General features: G+C 44.1%; 3 protein-coding genes across 3 annotated transcripts; 2 read left to right on the forward strand and 1 right to left on the reverse strand.

Annotated features, from left to right (window-relative positions):
* Window positions 1-336: 336 nt before the first annotated feature.
* Window positions 337-2,103, reverse strand: T265_09168 (hypothetical protein; the record flags this gene model as incomplete). The annotated part of the gene is made up of 1 exon (XM_009175179.1): window positions 337-2,103. One exon carries the CDS (start codon window positions 2,101-2,103, stop codon window positions 337-339), a length of 1,767 nt encoding a protein of 588 aa, XP_009173443.1.
* A 446-nt stretch (window positions 2,104-2,549) lies between these two features.
* Window positions 2,550-2,814, forward strand: T265_09169 (hypothetical protein; the record flags this gene model as incomplete). The annotated part of the gene is made up of 2 exons (XM_009175180.1): window positions 2,550-2,639; window positions 2,677-2,814. 2 exons carry the CDS (start codon window positions 2,550-2,552, stop codon window positions 2,812-2,814), a joined length of 228 nt encoding a protein of 75 aa, XP_009173444.1.
* A 10,599-nt stretch (window positions 2,815-13,413) lies between these two features.
* T265_14779 (hypothetical protein) lies at window positions 13,414-25,413 on the forward strand (the record flags this gene model as incomplete). The annotated part of the gene is made up of 5 exons (XM_009175194.1): window positions 13,414-13,510; window positions 15,602-15,662; window positions 16,374-16,499; window positions 24,486-24,577; window positions 25,376-25,413. Coding segments are annotated over 5 exons (414 nt in total), but the record flags the coding sequence as incomplete, so codon positions are not given.
* Window positions 25,414-25,477: the final 64 nt, after the last annotated feature.

Below are 25,477 nucleotides of genomic sequence, written 5' to 3' on the forward strand. Positions count from 1 at the left end.
TCCGCAGTCATCCTATTCTTGTGGTAACAGAGACAGCGGCAGACTTAACTTTGTGTACGTCACATACATTAACTATCTTCGCACTCCTGAAAGACAGCTGTTTAATCAAATGAACTGGGTCTTGGGTATGTTGACGGAATAGATGCATTCTCTGCAAGAAACCAAATTTTCCCATTCAAAACAAAAAACATTGGCATTAACGGTTCTGAAGGAAAGAATGTATTACGTCAATGCTGCGTAACAAATATTCAGGCCATACACTCATCAAGGAAGACGAAGGAAAATACTGCAAAAGATACAAAAATAGTTTGACTCACTCAGATGGTAGTCTCATTTTTATCGAGCAAATCCCGGATTATCATAAGCAGCAATGTTTTGTTGCGTGAGATACGGGAAAGACATTATCACGTTTTTGCTACCTTTTAGTATGTTTTGGCTGGTTGGGGTTAAAGGCGGTTTGCTGTAAACGTCAGAAAAAGGAACTGGTGTACTGGAATCTGCACCGACGTAACCGGATACGGTAACGTTGAATAGATCGAAGTATTGGTATATGCATGGATATGGTTTTTCGTCAAAAATGCTTGTCGGTTGATTAAGAAACATAACAGGGCTAAGAGACTGTCGTTTGCAAAAGGCTGCAAATGAGTCGCATTCCGTTAAATGTTCTATCACACTTGGTCGATTGTAGATAACAAAGAATACTGGACGGTAGGCACGGTGCAAATGTTGTCGTATTGTGGAAGCACCGGACATATGAGTTTGCTTTCTTCCATGCTGGTACGAACTGAGCTCGGGAGATGCTTTTGGACAGTGTGATAAATCTGGGGAGATGGGGCTCTCTTTGGAGTCTGAAACGCCACTGTATCCATTCTTTTTTGGGGTTTCATCGGCACTCCCCGTCCTTACTTTGCTACTTGAAATTGTCAAGAAGTCATTGGAGGCAATATCGTAATACGAATGCGAAGAATTGTGTGAACCAGTCTTCTGCTTGGAATCTGATCCGTTTATATTATCACCAGTTTCTTGCGATCCACGAAAAAACAGAATAAGGTTTCGGTAGCCATAAATATCTGACCTGCTATAACCTTCTGCTGTTGAGCCTGCTGACAAAAAATGTGTAACAATACTTAGGTTGTGACAGTTTTCTCCACCAACCTCGTTATGTCGCAGACCTGCTAGCGTCCAAATTTCGCCCAGTCGCCAAGTTAGTTGTTCATTTGTAATGGCAAGTGGGATGGTTTTGACGCATTTACAGTAACTACTAGGACGGCAATCTTCATCGAAAAGCAACATAGGTGTCAACACTTCTCCAGTTGTGGTCGTTATCTTTCCCAGTTTGATGGCTTTTAACACGACATCGACGACGTAATCTGCTGCGGCATGTATAGCTGTGAGGCCACGTAGCATACTTAATTGGTATTCATAAATGATACACAACTGCTGGGCGAATGATGATATCCACTTACATCTCTGCGACTCACTGGTTTGTTCATAGAATGAGTATAGCTGGTACGATGCTTGTACGGGAAATCTCCGCAATATTGCTAGATCAGTCGGACTTTGAGGATTGGAGGAACATGGCCATTGAAGGAGTTTTTCTGTTGCGCTATTGCTGTAACCATCTAAATGTGCCTCATCCTGTACTTGACTAGAGCCATCTTGAAATTTCTCAGGGGAGACTAAATCGTGTGATTGACTGTTGCTTGTGAATGATAGTCGTCGGAATAACGGGGAGTTTGTGAGAGACCTGATACGCATCAATGGAGACTTTTGTTTACCCACTGAGTTGCGCTTCTTGGTTAGCAGATCACTCTGGCGACATGGTTCAACGACTGGAGACATCTTACTTTGGTGATGAAACTGGTCCTCTAGCAGCTGACGCAATAGTGGGAGTTCGTTGTTCTCTGATAATAATGGTGGGGAGTCGATGCGTAAATGGTTACCGGGCGCACGAACTGGGGATGAGCGTGTAGATGATATATTTCCTGAGGAAGCGTGACGGGACAGAGCATGAGTCAATTTTCCCTCGAAAGACTTCACAGTTCTGTGTACGAACCACTTTAAGTTCAACAATATCTTTTCACGGTTTGGTGTGGAATTCATGGTTGGGGTTTCGGCTTAGTTCAGAGCACAGTTGGAGAGAAGACTTCAACCCCCAGCAGGGTTGCTAACCTCTAACGTGATCACCACGTGAAAACTTATATGGCATTTTGGTCTTCGATTCCTGAGCTGTGGTTGGTCGGCAAACAGGTCATAGCGAAACACACGTTAGACACCTGTCCATAGTCTCCATAAAGAAGTAACGATTATAAAAAAAATTCTGCAGTGATTACGGGTAGTCGTTTCAGACGTTTATATAGGATTAATCAAAGAACTTTTCTTCAAGTGCTTCAGAATTATTTTACTCTAAGCGCGGGATTCCAATTCTCAAGGTCACGTCCACTACCTTGTTGACTTTTTGAAGGCTTTGAGATTTTTGGTATGAGTACCTAACCTTTTACTCTTATATGAGGATTGGCTGTGTGCAAGAGTAAAATAAGTGCATAAATATGCCTGGTAGTGTTAAAGTCAAAATAATGTCAGCCCGGAATCTCCCAATAATGGACCGGGCAACCTTATTGACCGACGCGTTCGTCGAAGTGAGTTTCCTTTAACTTTTTGTTCATGAGTTTTCAGATTCGAATTGGCAATACAAGCTATAAAACTGAGGTCGCTCGTCGTTCTCTGAACCCCTGCTGGAACAGTGAATGGTTTTGTTTCGAGGTAAGCATCGTCTCATCCCGACCAGATAGTCTGCTCCTACGCATCACGTAGCTTGACGATCAGGCGCTGCAGGAAGAAGCACTACTACTAAAGTAGGAAGAACATGTTTCTTATCAGTTCCTAGGGTAATGGACCACGATACCTACAGTTCACATGACACGATCGGGCGCGTGTATTTTGATCTGAATCCGCTCCTCAGTCGAGGGCATTCAAGATCCCTTAACGGATGGTTCCCTATTTATGATACTATGCACGGTGAGCATGTGGGCTGCATTTGCTGACTCACTTTTAGGAATACGTGGGGAGATAAGCCTTTCAATCCGAGTGGATGTTTTCTTCGATGCCAGTCGCTACCGGCAGTCATCTCTTGGAGTACAATTCTTCCATAGTGAGTCTCATACCCGGCCCACCTATATTTGCCCAGCCTTTGTTGTCTTTACTACTTACGCATTACCGCGTATTGGGCCCTTGTTTTTTTTTCAAGTTTCACAAACTGCAAAACCCATTGCGTCGGTTGAAGTCAGTTGAAGATGCGGTTTAAAGAGTTCTGGGGACGACTAACAAGGAGGGGGAAAAAGCTCCTGTAGTAGTCGAGGCGATTGTGCTGGTTTTCTGGCTTCAAATGTTTTGGTCGGAAGTTGTATGTCGACACTAATGATAACAGCGGGTGACACGAATAAGGCTCTGGAACTTATAAGGTCTAATCGTAAACTGCTACAAGAGACTTGAAATAAGTTTAGGGCATCCACCCGTTCGCCGTTGGTCAGGTTACGCACTTTTTGGACGACTTTATCTAACCCCGGTTGTGCTTCTAATATTTGTCTGAGCGCCCTTGAGCTCAGGCGGCAACACAGTGCTCTACGTGAGGAATACATGCAGTAGTCTGCTGGCAAGTTTGGCTGCTCTGGGGTGCGGTGGGGAGGCGGTGTCGTTTGCTTGCATTGTTAGCAACCTTATCCCGTAGAGGTGAAATGCCAAGGTTCTGTTGAATGGCGGTTCTCAGGTCATCCTACGTAGCATTATTTTGTAATTGGTGGTGGCCTTTTGAGAAGATGTGGCATTTATTAACATTGATTGGAAAGTGGTTGTCAACTGACTATCGACAAGCCAACTGGTTTTTTCTGAAATGCAGGACAATACTGCGTCCTCCGGGCGTTCTGGATATTAATATTAGTATTATTGTGCGGATTTGTACGGCAATGCTATGCTGGCAAGCAAGTCACTTATGGAGATAAGAGACACTACTGGGCTCTGCGGTGAAACATGCGATACGCCAACGTTGATGGTTTTGGATCTGATATACTCCCAGATTTTGTTATTGTTTAGTAGATTAGATGGTGTTCTGTTTATGGTTTCAGTGAATCCTGAACCCTGTAGACCGCCAGTTTTCCCAGAAGGATTTGGAGTTGTTCCTTACCGAAGGCCTTGGAGTAGACCGATTAGGCGACGTACACCTTACTGACGGCAACAGGTCTTTGGTTCAGCCGTCTCTAGTGTGCCGGGAATGTAGGATGAAGGATCACTTGTACTTTCACCAAAGCTGCTAATGCGGCAGCACTTTTTGATGCTATGCTTGTTCCCAACCACCATTGTCCTGTAGTCAGACATTTGAGCCAGCAACTTCGGTTTAGGACCCTAATCACCCTCTGTCTACGTTTGGGCGCCGTGGTATCCCACATACAATCAAACAGTTAAAAATGTTGCGTGGTGACATTAGCTGGGGCGTCTTATCCGTTGCATACAGCAGGATGGATGGGTGAGAACGCGAATGCCAAGCCTTCCCATCTTTCTCTGTTGTTATCTCATAACTCCTGTCTTGTCTCACTTGACACTTACTATAATGCAGATCCCAGCTATGGGTACGTCAGTTAGACTGCTATTGAATTGGCGCGCCGAACACCACCGCCCACACCTAACGCTCTACGTCCACTTTTCAGGCCTCGTCTTTCCTTTTTTATTGCAGATTTTAGCGGAAAATCCTTTGAGTAGATTAGCAAATAGACTGCTCTTGCACGTACTCCAGATAATATATCGATTGACGCATGCTGCATCTCTGGAGCCCAGAATCAGGATCCAAACATATTTGCCAAGATTACAGCACCGTCTGTATTTAGATGCTACGGACTAATGGACTTGAGTGATCTCGCACCCACCGCAGCAGTTTGCGCTGGTATTGACACAACTCTAAGTTTGCGAACGGATGCATCATGGTACACCGAGATATCTGTGAACAGCGGCCTCTTTGATACCCGGTTTTCTATTTTGATGTGAACCCTAATCATCTAAATACTGAATGCCCTTTCTTGTCGGCGTCGTCCTGAGTTATCAGACAGAAAGATCCTTGCTTTTTGTTGATGGCTCAGGTAGCCTAGATGGTCCTTGGCACGCTCACTGACCTGGGCAATTTGACTGTAAATGTTTGATAACCAGTCGAAGTGACATCATCAGTGTGTTGTTGTAGAGGGTAGTGGTACGTGGCGATGGTTTGGTGGCTGTGCCAAAGCACTTATAGAACGGCGTTACCTAGTCCGCTCAAGCACTGGATATCAGACAACAGCGCAGTTTGAATCTCGGTCCCAATCATAATTCAGCCCGATGGATCATCAAACAGTAAGTGAAGAGGAGACGAAGGTACAGGTTTCCGTTCTTTAGCATGCGCTTTGCACCCAAAGTGTAAAACAATGCTGCCATACATTCAATCACCGGGTAAGCCACTTGCACTCCAAGGGGCGGTACTTGAAGTTGTGAAGCGTTTTATGTATCTTGGATGTTTCATTAGCTCCGATTATGGCGTTACAGATGGGTAACTTCACGAATCCCTAAGGCTCAGTTTGCGGTTTCTAATCTAAGACACCTTTGGCAGCAGTGTGACATATCCCTGAATCTCAAGAGACTTCAATATCAGACTACGGTACGGTTGCAAAGATGTCTTCAAATCTACGATTGCCGTTTTCTCGGAATCATAGTTCGCAACAAGAGAGTTAAAAAACTAGTGGTGGTGGCCTTGTAGCAGATTTATATCGACGAATGTGTCCAGCATCAAGAGCTACGGTAATTTTACCACGTGTTGTGCATGTCGAGTTATTCCATGCCCAGTTCATGGTAGCGCAGAGAGGCCGTCGGCCCTTGACCTGGCGGACGGAAATAAAAAATGGGTTACAAAAGTTACGGGTACTGTTGGCACGGATCAAATTCTAGTATGTGGCCAACCTGATCCATCCTGTTTGTGGTTGGAAAAGCCGTCAATTACGGCTGCTACTCGATGTTAGTGGCCTTGTTATCGATTTCTATCCAGAGTGTCCCGAGGTGTAGCCACCTGGGAATTATTGCGGTAAGCTACCAGCAGGTCTCTTCATCCACTGGTATTTTTTCCTCCCAAACGGCTTTCAGATAAATCACAGTTGTACGGCATTGAAGCATCACTTCTGAACATCGATGAACTGCTGACGAATATGATGATGTGGCAGATGTTGCACATAACCAAATGAGACTGACGGCCTAGGCCTATCGACTATAGCGCGTTGTTACGAGCGCCGCCCAGTCATAATGGGATTTCACATGTTTCTGGCGTTAGCTCTTAGTCCTCACCATCTTTACCATAATGGTTTGATAGAGTTTTGTACGCTATTACACGCCTCCGTTATTGAATTGTTCCTTGCACCATTGAGGACTGCTGTTCTTGACGAGATCCTGTGTTCATGTGTGCAAGGAACTTCCGATCGACCTGTTTCTGAATCCTTTTCGCCCAACTCAACTCCGCATTTATGGGCTACAGAGACGCCTCGGTGGTATTGTAGTGAATGGCCTTGCGTCAGACGGTGCACTCACCGAAAGAGCGAGTTGATTTGTCCGCCTGCACAACGCCATGGTCAGAGTCAAGTAGTGTGCTCCCGAACGAATGATAATCTGAAACTTAAACTATTTGTTGGTAGCTGATGACCGCGACAAATTCAGCTGTTGGCTTCCAGGTAATGCCTTGAGAAAGCTTGTGCTAAACGTTTGCGACGGTTGGAAACAAATGATTTCAGCACACAGGAAGTTGCTTTCCATTACCTGAGCGGTGGACAACAACCATGCAATAGACCACAAAGATAGTCTTTTGCTGACTGTAAGAACCAGGTAATTGCCTCACAGTTTCATTCACCGATGATTGGAGAAGTGCAACAACCATGCAATAGACCACAAAGATAGTCTTTTGCTGACTGTAAGAACCAGGTAATTGCCTCACAGTTTCATTCACCGATGATTTGGAGAAGTGCCGCTGCTCACTGAGGACGTCAAAAGACTTACAGTGTTTGAATATCACTGGTGTCGGAGCATTGTCCAATTTTGATCCGAATCAGCAATGCTGGACTGCATCGAATTGTCTTCGGAAGAACCAACGTACTTTGTACCACTTGCTGATCGGTGTATAACAGTTAAGCATCAGTGTGTACTACTTTATGTTTCTGTTAATGATGATTATGGCAATGGATGCTGTAGCTAGCAGTCTCAAAACTGCCGTCCATCGCAGCCTATGCTGAAACAGTGGATAGACTGTTCACCGCGTTTAACTACATTTACCTCATTTGAGGCATTCAACCAAAGAGTGCTGAGATGAACATCTGGGTGAATCTAGTTCAATAAAGCGCTCACAACTTTGGAGCCGAGGGCGTAGGTACTACGAATCATCTGATTGGAGTCGCAGAATGCCCGGAGTGTGAAGTAAGAAACATTACGTTCTTTTTGCGCTATTTAGAATGCACGATTCAACTGGTGTCATGTACATGCGATTCATAGGCACACTATGCCCTCTCTAAAAGCTTGGGCGAGAGGTGATTGTTGACAAACTGGACACATATTAGAGACAATAAGCAGATCCTTCGAATTTATTGGGGATTACTTTGATTTATGCTGTTGACGGACGAATGAATCAAGATGGATTACTTAGAACGGAGTGCGGGGAAGGGTCGGTGGACGAGGAGGTGCAAGGATAAATATTTTGCGCTTGCTTCGGCAAGCTAATGGAGTCTGGTTGAGGTACCCCACTCTGAGCCTGTGACTCAAACAAAGGCCCACGGTGAACTACCGAGTTGTATTGCCTTCTGCAGGGACCCTTCTACTTTTACTCAGAAGTCTCAACCGCAATGCAGCGGTTGTCATGGCTTGTTGGTGGAAGTTGGTCCGATGCCTGTGATCTAACAGTTCGATCCACTTGACTTCATTGTGATGATCTGGTCCTAGGGTACCGAGAGTAGGAGTTGTGTGCGCGCTTCCCAAAGTTCTTCACCGTGGGTGTGCGTGAAGCCGTCGGCTTTGAAATATTTGATAACTCCCTAGTGTTCACATTCAACCGCTAAGCAGTCGGAGTAAGGGTATTTAGAGCCCATATTTCCTAACCTGTCGTCCTTGAGAAGTCAGCATTACTGCCTCTATACTTAATGGAACGTAGGCTGTCTAGAGGAAACACCTTAATGTTTTCGTACTGCTTCACAGCGAACAACAAGCCATCACCTAACTACATTGGTATGGCGACTCAAACCGCACGGCTTTTTGTTCGAGGGTGAATCTCTAGACTTTACACACTCAAGTGCCGTCTGCAAAACGACACCAAGAATGTGAAGAACCGGTTGAAATACAGTTGAATATGTTGCTTTCATCGGTTCTCTCCGATGATCTTGACGTTTGTTCGAGTTTGCCCTGTATTACATATCCAACTGTTACTCACTGGACAGCAGACCTCCATGGTTGTCGAAGACTACCGTACGGTTTGTAAACCAGTTCGGTGGCACTCAGTACTCTGCAGGACTATAGATTGTCTGTATAGCATGTGGAATTCCATAATGACTGAGTGACGCTTGTTATGCCGACGGTGACAAGTTCATTGTGGCATTTGCGGGAGACTTGGTTACCAGCCTGGCATCCATCATGCTTTGGAGGACATGTGCAGTAGCTTTCACATCATTATCAATAACATTAGAATAAGATGCCTTCATCTTTGCTGCGGACGACAGCTCTCCAAATGCTGTGAAGGGGGAAAGGTCTCCGATTCACTCCTGTTTCCAGCGACGTGCGCCGCAAACTATCTAGACTCCTAAAAAGAAACCTTCAAATTTGCTGTGAAAAGCCATGTTTTAGTTTTACTTCAAGGAACAGCTTTACTTCGGACAGTGAGCCGTATAGAGTTCCTTCACGTAGACCTGGTGCACTTATACTTGTATCATGGCAACACCACTGGTAGTGTAGGTTTTCAACCGCCCCATAAGCCTTAATAATCCGTATTTTCTCCTATTCGTTCATCAGCTTTGACTGATACATACGCCGAAGTGGCTGTTAACAGTGCGTACCTGTCAGAGCTGTGTAATGCGGCTTTTTTGGCTGGAGGATACCGCTCCATATATGGGGCGATACTTCCAAAGCACAATGTATGCATATGTTGTGCTTCGCTATCTATTACCTAGGGCTCATTTCAGGCCTGCGTTTTCAAAGCATTTTAATGCTACTTCCTAGGCGTTCCACACTGCAAATTGGTCAAGCAGTCGCTTATGAATGAATGTAGTAAGGCCGTGCGAGTGCATATGTTATGTGATTGATATTCTTTTTTCGCGCACGGCGGTAACACCCACTGAGTCGCAAACCTTGTGTTTGTAGTTAGCGTTGACGATTTTCAGCATTCCTCCATTTGTTCTGTTTGTTCGAACGCATCTGTCCACTGAACTTTAATACTCGCAGGCTGTGGAGTCCCGAATGGTTACATCGTGGATCTGTTTATTGGATTCATTCAGGAACTGGTTATGACCGATGACCCGGAGCACCAGTGGATAGAAAAAATTCGAACTTCGAGGGCGTCCAACGAAGCAAGGCAGCATCTGTTCAGTCGACTGAGTGGTAAGTAGTCTTCTCTTTTTTACCGATGTTCTCAGTCTCATTTGCTGTCAAATGTTAAAACTCACTTCTATCATCGATCTTTTATGAACGTTGAAGTTGAATGACTATGGTCCCTATTCAGCTCTGGTTCACTGAAGAAGTTCTTGGAGTTTCTTGCTTCTGTGCTCTTTATAGTAAGCAACGCGGAAGTAAACCCTGAAGCGGCAGCAACCAATACACAAGACTAAAAGCAGCTACAACCAGTATACGACAATTACGCTTGTAATGCTGATCTATACTGTATGGCGTAGGTCACCGTTTTCTCAGTGCTGTGTAACTCGAGTTGGGTTTTAAATGAAGTCCTCAAAATAACCTACTCTAGCATTTGTGGCCTCGTTTACTTATTTAAGGTCACCTACTTTATTGTCCTATCAAACCGACATGGTGTAGAGTGGAGATTACTGTCATTTTTAGGCGCTACACCCACTGGTGCTCCGAGCAAGAATACCAGTTGAGTTTGTTTACCAAGAAACCTTTGGAGGCAACTCTGCCGAGCATCACCTGAAAATTGTACGTAACTATCTTCAAGAGGTTAATGGCCTTGGTAATCGTACATCGTGCGCCGAAAAGTGCACATAGGCCTGTCGATCACTTATCGGTGCAAAAAAGTAGGTTTTCCAGATTCCAACTGATTTCTAATCATATGCCTTGCTTAAGCCTTTCACACACCTGGCTCTACCCTGTGGGGTTAATCTATGCAGTCGTTTAACTTACGTCCTTGTACCATAATACTACAGAGTTTGGTGCGAATTATTCCAATAGTGATGGATCTTAAAATGAGATATTTAAGTAGACAGCGTGGGTTAGTCTTTCTCCACACGTGTCACTTGGACTTTCCTTTCCGAGATCTTCCGCATCTTTGCATACTTTCCAGTAATTCCTACCGAGGTTGAAACCGCGCATGGAGCCTGCTCATGCCACTGACATACCAGCGGTTAAACCACTAAGCGAAGGTATGAGGTTCAGTTGCATAAGCACGCCACAGGTCAGTCACCGTCAGCAGCTCAGTTGCCAAAACACCCGTCCGGCAGGCGAGAATTCGGTGGTTCGGGTCCACCTCCAAACCTTTCTTTTCGGTCTTGTGCCCTCAAAACCATGAAGTCGCACAAATGTATCGCACACGAGCCTATGTTCAGCTACGTTCAGCTCAACGTGTTCTGACAAATCGCAGAATTCCATTCAAGGAGCATATGAGATGTCAACATGTATTTGTCACTTGTGTTCCAGTTCGACTGCACCGCACATTGAACTTCACTTGCGCGCTGTTGGGCAGTGCACTTGAGTGCGCACAGCCACCTGGGTTGAGGCAGTGAACTGCAGTTTATGGGTGCAGGCTTTCTGGTACGCGACCCTCCAATGTTTCATCCCAGTGGTCATAGCTTTTCTTGCAGATAGGTTGTCAGTCTTCGACAACTCCACTCATTTGCTTACGGATTTGGTTTTCACGGAAGATACCTGAGTCTCTCATTTATGATGTTCTTTATTAGTAGCACCAAGTGAAACATGAGATGGCCTGATGCATCACATTCATAAACGAGGGGTTCGACTGTGATTAGCTAAGTCTCCTGTACAAACCAAATTGGAATTCCAATGAGTGTATTATCGAATTTCGTGTAATTTAGGTTCAAGTGCAACATAAGTTTGATGGAAACTCGGCGACTGCGCCTACTCGATGAGTCCCAAGAAGGGCGAAACCAGTCGTGGAATGTTGAAGGGTTTTCATTCCTCCTCTGGGTGGTTTCGTTACGTCTATACAAGGATATCGTCCAGTTTGATGAAGGTTTTTTCTATGGTGGTTATTCTTCGCTTCTTGAGTTTAATTTATAGCAGCCCCAACAATTTTTATGGTATCTTTTTTACGTCCCCGTCTTATCCATGTGAAAAACTACGTGATTAATGCCACTGTATTTCTAGTGGTAATAGGACTTTGGAACAGATGACTTTTGAGATACAGCTTTTTCCGTTTCTTTGTACTTCATTAGCCACCATACCAACTCCATTGTCACATTTATTGCCCGCACAAACTTAAAGAGTTTTCTTCGGTGGAATATTCCGGTCGTATATTATGAAACTTACACACAACCAGGACACGCTGGACATTACTGAGTAGTCACTAGTCCCGCAACTACATCCCGCTAATGAAAAAATCGTCCAGCGGGTTCCAGGCACTGCCTGACAGGGAAGTCCTGACAGGCGGGTCAATCGATCGACACGGCTAGAACATTCGCTAGGTGCTCGTTCGTACCGCCGGGCCGACCAATCAAATTTCTCAAGCATGGAAACGTTCGCCTGTTTAGATGTGATAATGCAGGTGCGTCCAGCATGCGCTGGTGCGGTAGTGGTAACGTGCTCGCACCATAAACGTTCGGAGTTCAAACCCTAGCGGGGCTGCAGCTATGCACTGCTGATGGGAGGGAACTCGATTCCAGCGCTTCCTTCCTTTGGTGTGGAGTGATGAGTATGTTTCGCGACAGGAGATGGATTTTTCGAACGAGGATGATATAGATGCGAATTCTGCAAATATCACAACCCTCTACAAATAAAATAACAATAATAATCACTCAGCCTTGGCACTCTCTCGGTGAATGGCTACTGTGCAAATCGAGGAAAGCACGAGGTTTGATGCATACAATAGAGTAGCATAACTCAGTTCACAAGGCCTGGAGGACGAATATTGACCGGTGTGCTACATTTTGCCTGGCATTATCAGTGAACGCAGTCTTGAACTTTATCTACACCTAACCTGGTGAAAGACCTGAATGCGTACCTGTTTGGTGTGAACTTTTAGCGCGCCTCTAAAAAAGAGGATACTGTGTTATGCTATCAATTGTGAATACTATCCTTCAAAGATATATACTGTCTGTCTATCTTCCCGGTACTTGGTGGACGGTTTTTGAGCGTTATTATTGAGGCTCTGACCCACAGCTCTTCAGCTGCGTGGAACTCTTCATCGCAATAGCAGAGAGTCTCTCAAAACCATACGGGAAACGCTCTTGCTCTGGAAACGGTTGTTTTTATAACTTTTTCGAAGTTGTATTACTATTTGTCTCTCAAAGAATGTGAGACATTTGCGTCATCGAATGAACCAGTGGAACTTAACAGATGTATCTTGCGAACTCAATATGGGGTGGGAAGCTTGAACAGGTGATTTCGCCTTATACATCAACCAGCGCCACCCGTGCAGTCCGTTAAGCCCGTATATCTCCTCTCGTACCGGTAACCATTATTGCTTAACATCATAGCTTTCAAATTTTGAAATGAAAAGTAAGTTTGATGTATACATGAACTGGTTTGGATAAAACTCATGAACTACTCATGAACTCCTCGACTCTACCTGACTTGGGCAACTTGGCATTATCCTAACCCTCGTGGCATCGAGTAGTATGACAGCTATGCATCGGAAGGGTGTTACAGCTGAGCGATTGTTTTTACTATGGTTGGCGCCAGCTCTTGGATATCGGAAACAGTTTTTATGCGCTAGTAAGTCTGTGATTCAAATGTACGATTGTTTTGCACGCAGTTCAGCTAATTGATGTGGGCCATGCCTCAGTATACACATCGTAAATTTCGTGAAAAACACCGACTTTGGAGGGTAATACTGATCACTGATTTAGACAACCATTCTATTTGTTCACCGAATTCCCGGTAAATCTGTTCTACGAAAACATCATGATCCAGCGTGTTCACGTCAACCCCTGCAGAACCGTCTCTCTCTCCAAATGTTTTGGTTCATGCTTTACACGAATGGAAACTCCAGATATGTGGAGCGATCAATCGACAACCTCGTCAATATCCGTATCTCCGGTCGAGCGTGTTCGACCGTTTAGACGTGCTGATTCAGGTGCGTCCGTTGAGGGCTTGCGGAGTAGTGACACTAGGTTCACCGTGTTTATCGGGGTGCCAACCACGGTACGGAAAAGTATATGCACTGTTGACAAAAAAAGGGGCGAAACTCGAGTATACTGATTCCTTGCCGTGGTGGAGACTAACCACACTATTCGTATCGGGACACGGAAAGGACGGCAGTAGTGCGCATACGACGTCCACTAATCCTACATGAATGCATAAGAACTAAAAGCAATCTCAGTTTTTGACTGTTTCTTCGGTTCCCGTTAACCTGTTTGATTTCCCGTGCCCAGTTACTAATTTTTCAGTGTTGGTCCCACTGATTACTGTTATCGGAAAAACGGAGCTGCACTTATAGCACTTACAGCTCACAGCACTTTCGATCGGTAATCAAAAATTCTCTCACGAAATTAAGTTTACCTAACCACGTTTTGAACGATCGACCTCCCATTGAATAGACTTGAACCTTGCGAAAGGCTTGTGCATGCTTCCTTTCCGCGACAATTTTTTGCGTGATCTGTTGTAGTCTAATCTGCATAACAGATCGCGCAACTTTTTTCAAAGTGTGGTCCATGTGGAGTTTTCTTTCTTAGGGTCTTTTGGTCACTTGGAATTAACGTTATCTTCTGACTGACATTTGCTTCGCACAACCTGATTTTCGCTCCTCTCCGAAACCGTATAAGAAGTGGCGATCACAAATCTTCGTTGGGGCTTTTGGGTCGAACACACACACACACACACATCTGAAGATCACATAAAACGATTCCTCGCCTTGTGGTGAAAATCAGATGTTGGATTCAGTCACTGTAAACACTGGCGACACCCAACGGAAACAACAGCGTATCCGTTAACTTATATGCATCAGTTATTTGGATATAAGCAATCATTGCCTGCTTCTGAATTCAATTTTAAAGCCACAGGAAGATGTGGCCATCTATCTGCTGACCAACACAATCGCGGATTTAGTTTTCGAGAACCCGCTTCATCGTCTCAATATCTTATTATCACATGCAGTTTCCAAGACCAACATTGAACATCATTTCTGTTGTTCGATCACCTCAAGGCTTGGCACACCTTTTTACAATCCACAGGAACGGTGCTGTTCCTTTTTACGGGTTTGCCCGTGTGTTTCACTTTGAAATATCTGCCGGATAAGCAATAAGTCCCGTCCCCTCCCCGTTTCTTTATCATCTCAAGGTTTTATTTAAGTACGAACTCATGTTCCAAACTAGCGCTCCTCCTGCTGATGACCTCGACAGTTAGTTTTTCGCGCGCATTCGCCTCTCACGATTTGGGACCTGGAGAAATCCAACCGGGGGAAACTTTTCGCTTCTAATCTCAGTTTTTCTCAGCGCGACTGAGTGTGGCAACTGAATTACAAAAGTTGGTATAGTACTTGGACCGAAATGACCAAAAACGCATTGCCAAGTAAACGCGTGCCACTTCGTGCCACCATTGGAACAGTCGACATCTTATGTGTAACTCTCATTAGTCAGGTTCGAGTTTGGTTTGTGTTTAGGGTCAGGAAGCTACGTGCGCATGCTCGTTTTTTTGCTGTTGCTCAGTGCTGTTCAAAGGCCACAGCTGCTGGCCATCAATTCGGTTGACACTGTTTGTTTAGAATGAATGACTGGAACTACTGCATAGCAACGCTGTGCATATCGTGATAGGTTGCCATTGCGTACTTTGACTTGCTTTACCCTTCCCCAAATACCGTACCAATCGACGTGAAACGCACAATGCTCAATCTATTTGATTACATTCGTGCTGAGTTCTGTACGGGTTATCCCAAAGTGGATGAAAATAGCCTCATTCGATATCCATTTTATATATCTGACTGCGCGACAGCTTTCATTGCATGGTCTGGTTCATAGAGAACAATGGATTGAAATCATATGCTAGTGCTCTCCAGTTTGGTTTGTCGGGAACAACCATGTCTTTTCCACGCGTCAATAATTCGTCGAAATTTATTCATTCAGATTTATGTCACAGTGAACACCATGAATAGTGTCCCATGTATCGCCTGACCTGTGATTTGTGGTGACAGATCCACAATTCCTTATTTTTTCTTTCATCACCGTTTCAGGGGAACTTCAACGAAAGTTGGGTCTGAAGGTGCTCAATCTCGGCGGGAATTCTGTCATCGGGTAAGTTTCAGTTGTAAGATCCTGAATCTTATTCCATTTTGGTTCAACTCCCCGGATTCTCAACTAGTCACTGAATCATATCCTATTTTGTCTGGCTTTAACGTCAGTGATTTCCCTAACTTTATCCATTGCTGCATTCATCTTAGGTTACCCACCAAAAGAAACCACTGCGGCTGAAGGAGATTTTGGTCCCTGTTGAGGTTGGATTGTATAATATACCACAACTGACGAAGACTCTTCAGGGAGATAACCTTCTTTCTTTAAGGTCTCTCAAGGAGGGGTTCCACCTTTGCTATCCATCTGAGGCAAGTAACGCTCTTCTGCGTCGCTTTCCGCTGTTTACTCGGATCAGCTATATCAGATTCAGAAATGTTCATCGCCTCATAACATCATTTTTGAACAGCTTTTCCAAGTGATGTGAACGAGTTCAGCAGAGTAGGAAGTAGATTGTGGCAGTGCATCTTTGCAATTTAGAAGCCAAATTTTCTATTTGCCAGTAACTACCTCTATTTCGGTATATCTCCCCCCTACAGATCCACTCTGTCGGTCTATTTTTTGATAGAAGTTAATCGGTACATACTTGTCCGGCAGTGTTTTGGCTGTTTTAGTGTTTATAGACATATCCATCCTTCTGGGCTTTCACAGCTTAAATGGTAGTATGCCATTCAGACCTCTAATTTGATCGTTTATTGGTCGCTACTCTCTTGGCAGATACCAACTTCACTTTGATTTGGAGGGGGAAACTGGAGTTGTGGTTCGTGGTATTGGTACAGCTGTTCGTTTGCGCAAACAGACAGCACCACGGTCACCCCCGAGCAGTCCGGTTGGTGCACCACCGTGAGTTGGTCGGTTTCTCCTCTTCTATTAGGATTTCATTGCGTCTATTTAGTCTTTTGCATAGGGTTTAACCAAATGACTGTCAGATCTCAGCCGGCTTCTACGGAGCCTATTTCAATGTTTTCGAAGGGCATCAATACGTCACAGTCTTCGGTAAATGCTCTTTCCTGGTTCTCTAATGCTGTTTTGTTTCGGAAACTCAAATACCGATGAGGTCCTTGTCAGATGGTCATGGCGGCGGATTTCGGACTGGGACGATACTCTTGCCATGGCTGTGCGTGTTGCTTCAGTTATTCTGAGACTAAAGCCTGTTTGCATCGATGCAAGAGCGAGCCTTCTCCACAGGATTGGACGAGAGTGATTGCCACCGACAGGTCGTAGTTTCACCTGCTGAGTTTTTGGGTTTGACCGGCTGGTTTCAGACAAATGCAGATAAAATCTTGGGGTCGCCGAATTTTCTTGATATTCGGTACTTGTTCTTAGGGACTGTTCACGAAGCTAAGTGGTAATAAATCACTAACTCCGCCATCTCTGGTAAAAATCTTCAATCCTAGTCGCCTGTAAGCCAGATTACCAGTCAGTTTTACAGTTAGCCAAATACGATCATGATAATTCTGAATGGGTTGGAAACTGCCCGTTCAAAAAGGAATAATATTGACAAATCTCACGTGCCTTCTCAATTGAGGTCACAATGAATCGGAATCAGCCTTTCTATCATCACACTTTTCAGTGCGCTCTTTCACTTGCAGACCACAGATCTTATCAATGGAACCAACATTTTTGGGTGAAATTCAGTTTTTCTGGTCCTTCTTACATGATTTTAAAGGTATTTGAAATACCACTTCAAAAATAAATGATAGTCAAAAGCAACCGTCGTGGTGTTATTGGCTGCTTGGTCCGAGCGTATCGATCGTTCACACAGGTCGACAACATTCAGTTATCTGAACTGCATTGGACGATTCGTTTGCTGTTTTTGTTTACTTCAGCTGTGTGCATTTCCTGACACTCGTTCAGTCGTATTCCACCTTATTCGTTTCGTTGTGTGTTGGCGACTTGCAATGTGAACATCAAAAGCCCGGTGCCATCCACATCGGGATTCATGTTTCGTTAGCACTACAATGATCGTGTCAAACATTCTGAGACCTTATTAATTAGCCACTTTTTCGCATTTAAAAACTCAAGCATCCTTCTACTTCACTGAAACACCATGTCCACATGCATATACCGAACAAGATTTCGATGCACAGGGGGGAGAGTCTCGAATTTCCCTCAGTAGTTCATCTTCATAGAGGCATTACCACATGCTTGGTAAAACCAACCAACCGGTCAAAACTCAGCTTATGTAAACAGTACATACCAATAGTTGCTCTTGCCGTGCGAATTCTTCGTGAGTGACCAATGTAATCGATTCATAATGATAACATTGTTCAGCTGCACTGTCTGTCTTGGAAGCGACCGCTTAGTAAATAGGTCATTGGCGCCTGACCTCTGAAGTACCTCATAAGCCCTAAAACCAACGGTAAATCGTCTCAAACAAGTTCGGTAAACAATTATTGGGTTTATCTTTTCCTGAACTTTTTGTAAACTGATGATTTCTCAATCGGTTGCAAACATTTTACAGTTGCTGGATTTATTTGCCAAACTTTGCTGCAACAATTGTTCTTTCCAAGTGGCTCAAAGCTGAATCGTTTCACTGTTGCTTGCGTGGTTGCTTGGGGTTAGGAGACGGCTTCACTCAGCTTTCCATCGTACCACTTCTGGTTCTTTCTAGCCTTTTCGATACTGAAATATTGATACTTGCGCATTTATTCACTGAGTTTACGGCGAATCTATCTGGTGTAGCTATTCATCCGAACAGTTGTTTACTTGTTCAGACAAACTGGCTATGGGTGGATAGTCCCATCGTTTTATCTAAACGGTCCTGGGTTCCCGTTAACCACTTGAAATTTAACAAATCGTGAACTCGGAGTCTTATCGGCCACCTATGTGTCACGTTACGACATCTCAGTCAGACGAGTCATTTGGTCCTTACTGAGTTGAACGTTTGCTTGACAGCCTTGGGCTGCTAAAAGGCACCCGTTTAATGGGTGTCAACAACAAGCAGTCTCGCGTAGCTGAGCTACCCAGGGTCTAAAAATATTTTACCACAAACCTGCAGTAAACTGCCAAACCTATAGGTTTACAACTGCTAAGTATTTCGTGAGAATCAGTGGCGGTGTAGGTTGAACCATCTATTCGGCAGTAGTCCGACTATGTTGACGGCTGGTGAGACGTTTCTCTCTTTTCTCCCATATTCTCCTGTTACTCTTTCGCATTCATCGCTTGCATTCACTTCTTATGTTTGTGACCATGCTCTTCAAAAATAAATGATAGTCAAAAGCAACCGTCGTGGTGTTATTGGCTGCTTGGTCCGAGCGTATCGATCGTTCACACAGGTCGACAACATTCAGTTATCTGAACTGCATTGGACGATTCGTTTGCTGTTTTTGTTTACTTCAGCTGTGTGCATTTCCTGACACTCGTTCAGTCGTATTCCACCTTATTCGTTTCGTTGTGTGTTGGCGACTTGCAATGTGAACATCAAAAGCCCGGTGCCATCCACATCGGGATTCATGTTTCGTTAGCACTACAATGATCGTGTCAAACATTCTGAGACCTTATTAATTAGCCACTTTTTCGCATTTAAAAACTCAAGCATCCTTCTACTTCACTGAAACACCATGTCCACATGCATATACCGAACAAGATTTCGATGCACAGGGGGGAGAGTCTCGAATTTCCCTCAGTAGTTCATCTTCATAGAGGCATTACCACATGCTTGGTAAAACCAACCAACCGGTCAAAACTCAGCTTATGTAAACAGTACATACCAATAGTTGCTCTTGCCGTACGAATTCTTCGTGAGTGACCAATGTAATCGATTCATAATGATAACATTGTTCAGCTGCATGTCTTGTCTTGGAAGCGACCGCTTAGTAAATAGGTCATTGGCGCCTGACCTCTGAAGTACCTCATAAGCCCTAAAACCAACGGTAACTCAAACAAGTTCATAATGATAACATTGTTCAGCTGCACTGTCTGTCTTGGAAGCGACCGCTTAGTAAATAGGTCATTGGCGCCTGACCTCTGAAGTACCTCATAAGCCCTAAAACCAACGGTAAATCGTCTCAAACAAGTTCGGTAAACAATTGTTGGCTTTATGTTTTCCTGAACCTTTTGTAAACTGATGATTTCTCAATCGGTTGCAAACATTTTACAGTTGCTGGATTTATTTGCCAAACTTTGCTGCAACAATTGTTCTTTCCAAGTGGCTCAAAGCTGAATCGTTTCACTGTTGCTTGCGTGGTTGCTTGGGGTTAGGAGACGGCTTCACTCAGCTTTCCATCGTACCACTTCTGGTTCTTTCTAGCCTTTTCGATACTGAAATATTGATACTTGCGCATTTATTCACTAAGTTTACGGCGAATCTATCTGGTGTAGCTATTCATCCGAACAGTTGTTTACTTGTTCAGACAAACTGGCTATGGGTGGATAGTCCCATCGTTTTATCTAAACGGTCCTGGGTTCCCGTTAACCACTTGAAATTTAACAAATCGTGAACTCGGAGTCTTATCGGCCACCTATGTGTCACGTTACGACATCTCAGTCAGACGAGTCATTTGGTCCTTACTGAGTTGAACGTTTGCTTGACAGCCTTGGGCTGCTAAAAGGCACCCGTTTAATGGGTGTCAACAACAAGCAGTCTCGCGTAGCTGAGCTACCCAGGGTCTAAAAATATTTTACCACAAACCTGCAGTAAACTGCCAAACCTATAGGTTTACAACTGCTAAGTATTTCGTGAGAATCAGTGGCGGTGTAGGTTGAACCATCTATTCGGCAGTAGTCCGACTATGTTGACGGCTGGTTAGATAAACGGTGGCACCTATTTAGATTCGTCATGTGTGGGAATTCGGCGCCGGATACCCGATCCTGAATGTGTTCACTATTCATTCTATAGGTCACTCCAAACGTCATACTCCAATCGTCATACTTGCACGTCTGAATTGCTTGACTTAATGATTATATTCTTTTTTGGTTAGTCAACATTTCTTTCGGTAGAATCTGACATGACTGCACCTCACCTCCTTTCCTTAAACCTGAATCTTTCTAAATACTGATGTTGATAGTTCCCTTATGCTGCTCCTAAAAGTTACATTTTTCCAACGAAAGTTTCACTGCTATCGGGTGACATTCCTCTAAACTATAAGTCGCAGCTGCCAGAGTTCCTTGGCACCATGAGTCCCATGCTTAAAATCCCTCCATGGGGAACTCTGGCACTTTTTCAATTAAGCAGCTTTGCTGAATCGTTGGATCGAGTGCTCTTAATCTAACTATTGCCACACTGGAGGCACATAATGTGGTTTCACGCTATGATCTGGGACCTGCAATTACGTCTTTGCTTTGTTACTCCCATCTCCCCTGGTGAAGACTATCTTGTGCAACTTAGTGGTACCAGTGAGAAAGAAGTTAACGGTTGCTTTTAGTTCCTCGATATTGCTTTCAAACGGAAAAGTGACGGAACGCTAGAAAGGAGAACCTAAGAAAAGTCTGCACGGCACGCTAAATTCAATAACTTTGCCGACATGGTCCACAGGCAGTGTGTTGTTCCCGGTTGAGTAGATAATTTCAGAAAGATGTTTACTTGTCACAGTCGATGACAGATTGAAAGAATAACGTTGGGCATATGTATCCACTGGATGAAGCCTCCAAACAACTAGACCTGCTTTTCGTTGTTTTCTCTTGCGATTTACTGTCGATTTCCGCTATTTTTCAATCTGGGTGAACAAGCACAACTTGCTTTTAAATGAGAGCATTTATTTCCACTGGAATGAATAATCTGGGGAATGGCTAGTAACAATTGGCAGGTCAGTAACAATCAATAAATATTTGGCTTTTAATCAGGAAACTACTTTTGTGCGAGTGGGAAATTGTGCATCACCGATATTGACGCTTCTGAAATTCCGCTGTACTTGGGTTTGAACGCCTGGAATGGACAGATACGTTAGGCTGACAAGATCATTTACAACTGCATATTTACCGACTGAGTTTGTCGGTTGATGGAGTTTCCATTCGACTAGTCTAATTTCACAGTCCGATTACGGCCACATGTGCCTACCCAATGTGATTGCTTATAGAAGCTTTATTTTGGTTCACCATCCATGAGTCTCGGCTGTCTGAATCAGCTTCCAAAATCCTCATAACCACCATGACTTTTAGTTTCTATGCTTCTGGGTCACACTCAATTTTCCAGGAAAACGGCCATCCACCATCTACAAACAACGGGACGCACGCTGAGCTAGGCAACCTGCCGCCAAGATCCCCTAGTAGGGTGATGCCAGAACGTTATTTCATGTCTACACATAATGCACCACTCATAAGGTTGCGGAAAATTCGTCGACAGCCCACGACCGGTTTCGCCCTTCTTGGGGCTCATCAGGTAGTGCAGTTATCGAGTTTCCGTCAACCTTATGTTCTATTTTAAACCAAATTGCACGAAATTAGCGAAATACACTCATCTGCATTACGTATAGGTCCGAAGTTACCCATTTCGTTGAGTCCCATTTTCCCACACGTACCATGTAAACCAAGCAATCAGTACTGAGTACATCTCTTTATTATCATCAACTGTGAACTGTGTAGTTGGTTCTAGACGTGAGAGTTTCGTTTACTGGTAATGTGAAAGATAAGAATGGCTAGTGCCAATGTGCTTTTGCTATTTGTTGCAAGACCGACTGAGAAAACTATACACTGACTGGGTCATACTTGCCACTGTTTCTGGCCACTGATGTGTCTCGTTCTAGGTTTCCGGTCATGGAGACAGGAATAATTAGGACAGTTGACCTTTCTGTTTATGGATGCTCGTAGTTTGCTTCCAGATCTTAAACTGACTTCTTGACCGTTTCGACCCTACTCTTGATTGTCTGAATTCAAACTAATAGCACGTGGCCAAACAAGCTTCATCGGTGGATTATCGTCGACACTAATCCACATGTTTGCAATATCACACAGTTCGCTTTGCTTCGCTGTGACACTTTCCTGTGTGCTTTTCCGAAATGACGCAACCTTTAGAACGGTACTCGGTGAATCGCCATTTTTCAACTTAGGTTGCAACTTACGCCTATAGACCTGAGGGGAAAAAGGGCCCAACCAATAGCATTCAGTACAACTTACGCCTATAGACCTGAGGGGAAAAAGAGCCCAAACAATACGCATTCAGTAAAGATTATGTCCAACGTCGAAGCCGTGATCATTTCGGTTGCCATGTGCGAATGTCCTCGATCAGTTTATTTTGAAAGATAAGGTCAAATGAGACAATGTCCACTAGTCAGTTATGTGCATATTGAATGGGTGCTAACATGAGGTCCAAAACAAATCAATAAATCGACAATAAACACTTTCGAAGTCAATCGTGGACCAGATATTATATGGTTTCTACCTCGAAAACCTCTCTGTCGCTACTTTATCTTCATGCTAACTGTAAACTGAGCTCCCTGTTTGATAGTACGTCCACGAAAATATAGCTTCGTTCAGTATTTGGAAAAATCAGTAGAAATGTTCCCTACCTGCTGTGACAAAGTAGCAGGGCTAAGGTTGCCTCATACTCACTCATATAAAATATTTCCGCGACCAGGAAGTATCAACAGCAGAACTTCGTTTTCGAATACTTGCAGCCAACCAGCAGTTTTGGACCTTAAATAACAAATACAGATCAGAGTAGTTCTGTCACCATTGGTTCCGTGGAATAGCTCATTTGATGTAATAATGCCGTGATTTGCGAAATTCGGTGATCGGGCTGGAGGTAGGTTAGGTTATCTGACGCATGCGAATCTGTGTTGGTTTGATAGTGGCTGTGAGGGAAGCAGGGAGGCTAATATACAGGAGCATCGTGGCAGCACTTGTGCTCACCATTGAAATTAATGCCATAGCTCTATTGACCCATAAGAGTTTGGCGCTAGCCACCAATTTCACAAGAAAATTCTCTTACGGGAAACCTCAGTTGTGCGACCATTTGCATTTTTTTTAGGTTTTTCTGTGATGATGATCAGCCTCCTTCCTTCCCAGGATGTTGTTCCAATGGCTGTCGACGGAACATGTCATTCCTATTGTAATTACGGGCGCAACCACACACGTAATCTTGAAACCACTTGTACCTGTCGTTTATTGCATCACGTTCTGTCCATTCGTGTGAGATGCAATTCCCACCTGACACGTGTTTTTGAAGCCCTTTCATGAGGAGGTAAATAACAGAGAAGACCAATGTTGGGGTTTTGAGCCTTCCAGCCGGTAGTTTCGTTCCTTACATGCTCAGGTACCCGCAGCTTTACAGCTTTTTGGAAATGTTAATATTGGCAGTCAGTGCAAACCCTTTTAGCTGAGTGAATGAACCGAAACGTCGGAATCGATTTTCGTAAACTCACGTACCCTTTGACCTTTCATGAAGGTGTTCACGCGACACTCCTTGCTTTGGACTAGAGACGCAGCAAGACTTGGCGACAAACCAAAATCAGTGGCATTCGTTTTGTTGGCTTTTATCTTTACTGTCTGAGTGATTCCTTGAGGGGATATTAGATGTGCACCACAGCACCTCTCTTTCTCTCTTCTTTTTCCTTTTTCCGTGAATCGAAACTTTCTTTAAACCATTTGATGTGGATCTGCTGCGCTCTCCTGATAAATCCAAAGTAGTTCAGTTGCTGTCCTTTATGTTGAGTCTGTCATTCCGATCAGTGGTGATTCCCGTCACTATCACCTTACTGTAGTGCTTTCGGTCATTAACAATGCTATTGGTAGTTTCCCGATCCATAGAAACGAACTCACCTTCCATGGGATGTAACCATATTTAAAAGACGTTTTCTCCTTGGAATGGCTCTAACTTTAAAGTTTTGATTTTTTTTATCATGTTCGTCCTTCACGTCTTTGAAATTGCTGTTTCTTATCTGTTCTGAATAGAAGGCTTCCCGGATCGATCGAGCTGAACACAGAATCTCCCGTAGGATCCGCTGATACTCCATCTGCCTTAGAACGCGAAGCACCGTTCAAAGGTGAGCACAGTATTTCAAATACTCGCCGATTGTGTAACTACTTCTTGTCAGTGCCTTGCGGCAACCTTGGGAGCGAAGGCGGTTTGATTTCACACAGCCATGTATCTATATTTAGTTGAGATTTTGTCTCGTAAGTGAAGGCAGTCTATGCCGAAACGCCGAAAACCACTGCACAACCGCTTCATCCCCAATGAGAACCACTAGCAGTGGGCATCTCATGGAAGAACTCCAACGAGTTTCGAGGCCGCAGCATCCCAGGTTTTATTTCAAACACTTACCCGTTTGGCGAAGATCGGCTGTTTAGCAGTGTATTCAACTCGCAGTAATGCAGGATTAAATCGCACTAAACATTTAATCACAGAATCCGCATCAAATGGGTCACTTCTGAAAACTCGTCACTCGATGAGTCAGTACATAATACGACCCAAGCAATCCACCCTGCATTGCTTGCAAAGGTGACTTCTGGTCTAACGTTACGTATTTTGTCTACAATCAATTCAGTAGTAAATGTTTAGACTGAAGGGAATCGTTCGCATCTGAGGATTTCTCTCTACCCCATTTTGATCCTATACTAGTAATGGTTAGTTCAGCAGACGGAATTCTGCCCGATACATCTCGAATTCTCTGCAATAGGTCAGTTGTTTTAGTTTTTTACTTTGGTATTCGTGCCATTGTAGGTAAACAAGTAATTTCTGAAACAGCACTTCGTGTCCGGCCGATATCATTTTATTTCATCTTTTCAGCTACTATTGTGACATAAGTAGCTGTTAATGCCCGAATATTCTCTCCTTCCCATAGGATCTACAGGTAACCTCAGTCAGGCTATGGAACTTGGGGTGAGTACTCATGTATTTTCCACTCACTTGTCTAAACGGGTTACCTTAGTGGCAAATTCCAGCG

The sequence above is a fragment of the Opisthorchis viverrini genome (genome assembly GCF_000715545.1).
Source record: "Opisthorchis viverrini unplaced genomic scaffold opera_v5_261, whole genome shotgun sequence".
Taxonomy (NCBI): domain Eukaryota; kingdom Metazoa; phylum Platyhelminthes; class Trematoda; order Opisthorchiida; family Opisthorchiidae; genus Opisthorchis; species Opisthorchis viverrini.